General features: G+C 40.3%; 1 protein-coding gene across 1 annotated transcript in view; it reads left to right on the top strand.

Annotated features, from left to right (window-relative positions):
- Window positions 1–8: 8 nt before the first annotated feature.
- The window catches only part of PPM1D (protein phosphatase, Mg2+/Mn2+ dependent, 1D), a 27,246-nt gene continuing 19,442 nt past the window's right edge, over window positions 9–7,812 (top strand). Inside the window, exons 1-2 of the mRNA XM_010285465.1 lie at window positions 9–30; window positions 6,459–6,687. Coding sequence (XP_010283767.1) covers window positions 15–30; window positions 6,459–6,687 — 245 coding nt within the window. The 5' untranslated portion in view covers window positions 9–14. The remainder of the gene's footprint in view (window positions 31–6,458; window positions 6,688–7,812) is intronic.

Below are 7,812 nucleotides of genomic sequence, written 5' to 3'. Positions count from 1 at the left end.
CTTGCCACCGGGCCATGTGGAAAAAGCTGCGTAAGTTAGAGGCGACTGGCGCCTTCCAGCCGCTCCCTCTCCGCCGGGCCCCCCGTCCCCTCCCGCCTCCGTCCCCGCCAGGGGAGCAGGTAGCGCTGCCGGCCCGCGGCCTTTCCGCCGTGCCGTGCCTCTCCCTGGGCTTCCTCTTCTCCTTTCTGCCCGGCCCTGACGTGAGAACGAGAGGGGACAGCAAATCCCCCTGCCCACCGGCCGGCCCCCGACACCGCCTCGAGGCGCCGATCGCTCCCTTTCCCCGCATTGCTGTTATCCCCTGGGCGCGGGACGTCCCGCGTTCGCCGCCTTCCCCTCAGCCCCCGCACCGTGCTTGCAAGCCGCCCTCCATCTCCGCTTAGGAGCGGGCACCCGCGCTGCTGGTAGCATCGCTACCATCTGCGTGCGGGGAATCGGGAGGAGAGGAGGAAGCGGGATGTGACTTGAGATGTCAAGTAATTTCGGTAAAACAAGAAAAACTGGAGAGCAAACTATGGGAGAAAAGATAGAAGCAGAGGGTGAGGGCATGCTGTAGGGCGGTTGTGCTATGCAGCTGAAGATGGTGTGACTAGAGCTGAAGTTGTTTCCAGGGTATTGCAAGTCGTATCTCCAAATTCGATTTATTAGGAGGTGTTCATCTTGATGCCTTGGGGAATTGCATGGAACTCCCCCTTAGATTTCCCTTGTCCAGAGTATCACGACAAGGAGGAAAAAAAAAAGTAATTTTAGCAACCTTAAGTGGGCTGGGACAGTGTTGTTTACCTGTGCCTTTATTCCAACTGTTTCTGTCGAGTCCTGATGGAAGGATTCAAAATGTGCCTGTTTCATAAAGGGTAGTCGCTCACTCATCATCTGAGCATCAGGGAATATGCGGGGTACCTGCCAAAACAGGAAACACACTTAGTTTCCTGAACATTATATAGATGGGTTGCTTAACTGCAGTAGGATAGAAGTTGAGGTCCTAAACAGGTAAGGGTAAAGGAGAGGATAGTGACAAAGCAGGTGACAGTAACCATTCTTGTTCTGTTCCTTCTCCCTGAGATGTAGTGAGACTGCGGAATTGAGTTTTTGAAAGGCTTTTATTTTTTTCTTGGTAAGGTGAAGGTTATGGCTTTGTTTAGAGTATGGTGGTTGTTTATATATAATGTGTAGAACATGTGTGTATTGTGTATGCATTTATGTATTCAGAAGACCCAGAAAGAGAAAATTCAAGAGCTGTGAACAGCATATGAAGACAGGCAGGTGGGGAATGCAATAGAGTTGGATCAAAAATATAGACGGCAGTTGGGCTTGGGAGGCAAACGTAAAAAGCAAGAATTGCACTTAGAGCACCACGGGGTTTCAGCGAAGTGATTCGAGGGAGGAAGTATAGTGTCAAAACAGTTTAATTTTCTTTTTCCTTTTTCTTGAATAGCAAAATAGAGAAGTTGTGAAAATGTCAGGTACTTGAAAAGTTACGGGGGAAGGAATGGCAAGGTTACATGGTGGTGAGTGGCTCATGAGCTCCTGGGCTGCAGGCTGAGGGGAAGATGGTATGGGGGAGAAAGATAAGGAGTATAGTTGTCTAGTTGTAGTATCCCTGGTCTGTTATTTGTCACTATGCGTGAATACAAAATGGAGAGAGGCGGAGTGAAGTGACAGAATGCAGGAAATACGATTTTAGTAATGAGTGTATAGCAAATAGTACTTTGGTTGCGGAGCCAATTTAAATTGTTGTGAGAAACAACATAGCTCTGGCTGTAAGCATTTGATGACAGCTTTAGGCAGGCTGTATAGTAAACTTCTACATACCGTGTTTGGTCTTACTGATTTCTGCTGCGTGTGCGTAACCGCTAGAGTTTTATGGGACAAAAGCATTACTGTATCTAGTTTATAACTTCTCATAGTGTGTTAGGGAATCCCAGTGCAAACTTTACTTATAGTAAATAACCTTGCATATCATTGTATGTAGACCAGATCTTTAACTGTGCATTGGTGACACTATGGAGATGAAAGGGAGACTGGGTACTTTGTACCTTGACATGGGGGTGGGAGAATGGATTTTTTTGTGTAAAGGATGGAGTCTTTTATCACTTCCAGTTGATGGCCATTGGAAGAGAAGCTTGTATTCAGCTGCTCTGCTAGTTCTTGGAAGTTGTGGGGTCATCCCAGTGGCCATCTCCTGTGATAAACAAGAAACATATTGATGATGAGAGTACCAGAAAAATTAAAACAGAAAAATAGCCCTTTCTCATTGCTGGTAATTTTTGGACAAATTATATAGTAATAAAATTATCTGTATCCTAAAGAGCTTCTGGAGTAAAAGTTCTTATTTGAAGCCTGTTTCTACAATTGTCAGTGGTAGGAAAGGTGTTTTTAGAAGCAGCATACTCAGGAGGTCCCAGATTTTGATGTGACTTAGCACTGAGGATTGCTGTAAACATATGTTTATGTTCCTTTGGTAATTCATTATTCATGTAGCCAAGAGCTTGTTTTTAAATGTTGTATTTAGCTTTACTAACTATTAGTATCTAATAGTTAGATACTATTAAAAACACTTTTCAGCATTACTAGTTACAATTTCGAAAGGGTTGCATACTTTTGCTTTGGTTATAACTCTTCCTGTTAAATTTAATGGAAACTATAAAAGTCAAATAGTATTTTCATCGCTTGTGGAATGACAAGGTTTTTTTTAATTTTCATTGCAAAGTCATAATTTCAGGATTATTCTCAGATTGTAAGAATTTGCTCAATTTGCTTTTTAGACAGTGGCAGAGTGTTTGGTTGGTTTTTTTTTCTGTTACAGATGTGGTACCCAGGTGTAGGATCCATATTTTGGTGTAATGTATACAGCTTGGAATGGATTGTTTGTTTTAAACCAATTCCTACCCCTCTCTCCAGTCCCTCCAACAGGACAAGGGTGAAAAAAGTAATTGCAAGTTGTGTATAAACAAATTACAGTCCTGGAATGATGCATGGATTTGTCTCTTGAAATTGTCTAGTGTTGTAAGGAACAAACTGGATTATAAATTTGATAGCTTCAGATAGCTGCAACACCTAACATGCATTCTCTTTTTTTTTTTTTTCTTGGAAGAGTGGGAAGTGCATCTGTTAAGCTGGAAAAAGTGGTATTTTGTGGGCAAGTATTGTGAGAGTTTATAACAGGCAGAGTTGGTAGTACCGTGCTAGCTGTAGATATGTGTTTACCTCTTACTCTCCCTTTGCATCAGCTGGTTCAGTGTGTGCACTGCACTGTTTCAAAAACAATGTGATTTTCAGATCTAAAGCTCCCTAACTGTGGTGGAGTCGTGTCTCTCCTGGGATGTATCGATGTTCCTCGTATATAGCTTAACAATTCATGGCATTAAATACAGAGTTGGGGATACAGGCCCATAAGGAAACTTTGACTAACGTTGTTTTCCCAGAGGGCTACCTGGAGGTATTTCTCTGTTGCTAAAGTTGTAGAAGTGATATGTTATCCATGGACATTTCCTGTATATCTTTGGAAGTGTGATTTTTATTTTGAGAGCTTCGCTATAATTTCAGCATTTCTTTTAATCTGTCAATTTGTGGTATGAAAAATGGGCAACAATTTGCTCTGAACTTACTGAAGTTCTGAACTCAATAGTGGATGGTGTTTAATATTGTTACTTTGAAGGGATGTTATTAATGCCAGTTGTGTGCTTAAGAAAAAGCTTGTGTTTCTTTTGGAGCTGGTGTGGCCAGGTAGGCAAAGAAGTGTTAATGTGTGCATTTAAATAAGAATGGCAACTGGAGCTGATGTTTCTACCAAAGGAAGAGTTTAATGCCTGTTACTCTTACTGTTAATTAGTATGTATTCTCAGTTAATTTATTAGAGGAGAAAATGCCTTTTGATCACACCTGATCATTCAGACTATTGTGGTATCTTATAAAAGAAATATAGGGCTTTTTTTTTTTTTAAGTCAATATTTTGTCTTGCATCTAAATACAAAAAAAGAACAAGATAACAAGAATAGGCTTTAAAAATAGCATTTGGTGAGTTTTGCTGGGTCATGGTAGTACGTAGGAAAAGAATTCAGCAAGGAGGAAAACTTTCTTGATGATAGTGTCCTGTATGTCTGTGTGTGTTTAGGTGTTCCATATAGTTTGCACTAAAATGTCTTTTTTTTTTTTCTTTTCAATTTTTTTCAAGTGAATAAAGGGAAAGAAAAGATGCAACTAAGTCAAATTTCATGAAGCCAAAGACTTTATACTTCCTATCCTAGGCAGCAGGTGACAATTTTAATTTGCTGGCTGATATGCCAGCTACAAAACTAGTTCAATTTACAAACTCAAAGTTACAAAAGTTACAAACTGAGTGAATGGTAGTGCTTTTCAAGTAGAGGGAAAAATTGTTTTAGGAAGAGGTCCTATTGCTTAAGTTACAAGATTGATAAAAACGTGCTCCTGATATATGGAGGAGTTGGGTAAATGACTTCAATTTTAATACTTGAGCTCAGAAGAAAATGCAGGAGTTTTGACAGTTAACTTCTGATGAGACACAGTCTCTAAAGAAAGTAATATGCTATGCTATATATAATACTTATCTCTAAACAGGAGCAAGGCATAAACTAAAATCCCTTGATGATAGGCAGATCTAATTTCTGGTTCTGTTAGAGCCTAAAATCTGAGGCTGCTGTATCATTCTTTTTCTCCTCAGCGGGTGATTTCACTCTCTGTGCTCTTCATTCCCATAAAGACTGATTTGACTCTCTAATATATTTTATTGCTGTTGAGGTGGTGTTACACTGACAGAAACTCATTAGTTGCAGCTTGTTTTCTGTTAAGTGCATGGTTGAAGTCCTCATTACCACTTGGCTTCCTCCCTCATTTGCTTTCCGTTAGGAACGTGTTAGATTTAATATCCACAGTTAAAATTGCCAGATGAAGTACTTGCAATAAGCTGATGGAATGCTTATGTTCTTGAAATAAAGCTACTCCTAGGGAGACAGTGTATTTTAGTGTTCAGAACACAAAGCTAGAACTCTGTGGTAGAACTTAAATGTTTAAATTATGTGGGATGTCTTGGTAGCTAACAATGAGGAGATGCAGCTTTTATCATTAGACTGTCTATATAATTCTGCTTCTCCTTCAGTGCATCTTCCATGTATTCTCTTTCTTGCCTTGGGCATACAAACATCGTTCAGTGGCACTAGAACTGAAGTTCCCAATCTTTTGCTTGTGCTTAACACTTTTGAAGTTTAAAATACCTATTTTCACAGAAGGGAAGGCCTAGTTGTGTTCCGTTTTTTTTCTTTTTTTTTTTTCCTTGTATGTTTTTTGTGCCATAGGAAAATAAATAACATAATATTTTGGCAGTCTGGCAAACAGAATGTGTATCACAGTGGAATTTTTATATTTTACTGTATGAGTGTGACTTGTGAAGTGCAGAAGATAGAATGTGACAAGGAGATGAGTCTCCCTTCTGAGTTTGTCTGAAGACGTGAGTGGGTGCAGTGAAGAAGAAACATGAGGTTGCTGTTGACAGTTGAAGTCAAGCGATAACTGGGAACTTGAGTTCTGTTTTCTGAGGTGCTGAATTAGGAAGGAGGACTGGTATGGCTAATATTTCTTAATTGGGGTGTTGTCTCAGTCATTTTGTGGAGTTTCAGAAGAAGATGAACTTGGGTGTGTAGACACAAAAATAGACAAGAAAAGGCATGAAAGAAATTTGCATTGGACATAAACAGGGAGTGTAATACAAAATTAATGCAAGTGTTTTGAGAGCAAAGTAATTGAGAAAGAAGATTTCTCTAACCATGTAGTTCAGCTGGTATAGGTATTTTATTTTTCTGAATTCAAGGGATATATTCTGCAGGAGATTGGATGTTGGGTTATGGATAGCGTATTTAAATAGTCTGCACTATTCAATCCTCCAAAAGGAAATGTGAATAAACCAGTTGAGATGTTATTGAACTTAAAATGTTGTTCAGCATATAAAAGTAAAACAGCATTTTCTTTCCTTCTGAGGGGATCAGGAATGTCCAGAAAACGTGATTGCCTGTCAAATGCCTGGACAGAATGACCTAATTTATTAACGTTTCTACCTCTTCAGACAGGGAAGTGAACAGTAGATATTAACGAAATGCTTGATTGATCCTGTTCAACACTCAAGGATCACATCTTCACCCATATTCTTCTAATGACGTTGGCATAGTAAACCAGAGGAGACCTTTTTTGAATCCTGTCTTGGTGCCTTGATACTGCTTTATATATATGTGTGTGTCAAGTTAAGCTGTAGCTAGGGGAGTGATGTTATGAAAGCGGAGGGGACCTGAGGGCACTGGTTTGCCTGGCCATACTATAGTTAAGCACACACTGTATTGTAACGTTACACAAGCCTCTGTGACACGCCCTTCATCTTGATCTTTGAAACATTACCAGTTTCACAGAATTAAAAGCCAAGTTATTGTTATTTGCCTTTTTTCCCATTGCAGCAGAGTGGCCGAAGACCATGACAGGTCTCCCAAGCACGTCAGGAACTACTGCCAGCGTGGTAATTATTCGTGGGTCAAAGATGTATGTTGCTCATGTTGGTGATTCAGGAGTGGTGCTCGGAGTCCAGGATGACCCCAAAGATGATTTTGTGAGAGCTGTGGAGGTGACACAGGACCACAAGCCGGAACTTCCCAAAGAAAGGGAGAGAATTGAAGGCCTTGGGGGAAGGTAACTGTCTCTGTGCTTTTTACTTCAGGTTTGATCTCTGGGTGCTATTTGTGTCTTTCTGACTGAATTAGGCTTAAGCTTGCTTGTTTTGGTGGGGAGCAAGCAAGCTGATGAATCTCGTACTCTATTTATATTCCTTCCCTATCTATGCTCTGTTTTTTTTTTCTAGCTCAGTGGGGAATAAGTTATAGTGATCCGTTGTTACACTGCTATGGTTTTTGCTGGTGGTTTATGGTATAAACAAAATTTTAATTTCCTTGGATTCCCATGCACCTGAGGTGTAGTTACAATTCTAAACGTTCACTGAAAACTTTGAAAGTGGAGATACTGATATTTGACCTATTTTTCATTCAAATCTGAGGGGGGAAAAATTGCCTTTCCATATAGATAATGATACGAGCTCTGGAATACCTCTTTTGTCAAATGGTGGAAACACAGCAGTTCTGACACAAAATATTCTATAATTTCTCATGTATTTTGCATTGTTCCTGAGGTGACAATGGTAGCTGTTGAGTAGGCTCTTCAAAGCTTCTGCTTAAGGAACGGTAAAAAAAAAAATCTTAGTTTTGAAACAAGATAATGTATTTTCTGTGTTTTAAATATACGCTTAAAATGTTAGAATACCGCATTTTAACGCATGTCTTTACATTAGCAATTTCTTCACTGTCTGGAGCTGGCAGATGTTAGAACATTTCCAAGTTGTGGCTGATGTGTGTTCCCTGTGACTGAGGAGGAAAGCAGGCAGGTTTATCAGATGGCACTAATGTTTTGAGACAAACCTCAGGGCTCGCATTTGGCGTAGCTTCACAGGAGCTCTCTGTTCTGTCGTTCTACAGTACCGCACCAGATGGATGGGCAGAGTTTCCTTCTCTTAGCAGTTCAGAGGCAGAAATACTGAAGGTTTTCCTGTTGACATCATTCAGCCAAGAACTCTGTCAGCTCATTAACGTTCAGATATTTGTACTTCTAGCAGGCGGAAGTTGATCAGTTAACTGTATTAGGCATGGTAGCTTCTCAGAAAGGGTAACTTGCAGTTTTGCTCGGTTAGTACTTGTGAATGTATGGGTTTCTAAGTTCTGTATCTTGGAGATTGAAAGTCTCTGAAACTTCAAAGAAGCATTCCCT

The sequence above is a fragment of the Phaethon lepturus genome, unplaced genomic scaffold (assembly GCF_000687285.1).
Source record: "Phaethon lepturus isolate BGI_N335 unplaced genomic scaffold, ASM68728v1 scaffold19794, whole genome shotgun sequence".
Lineage (NCBI taxonomy): Eukaryota > Metazoa > Chordata > Aves > Phaethontiformes > Phaethontidae > Phaethon > Phaethon lepturus.
The sequence above is the reverse complement of the archived record's forward strand: the minus strand, read 5'-3'. Positions and strand labels throughout refer to the sequence as shown.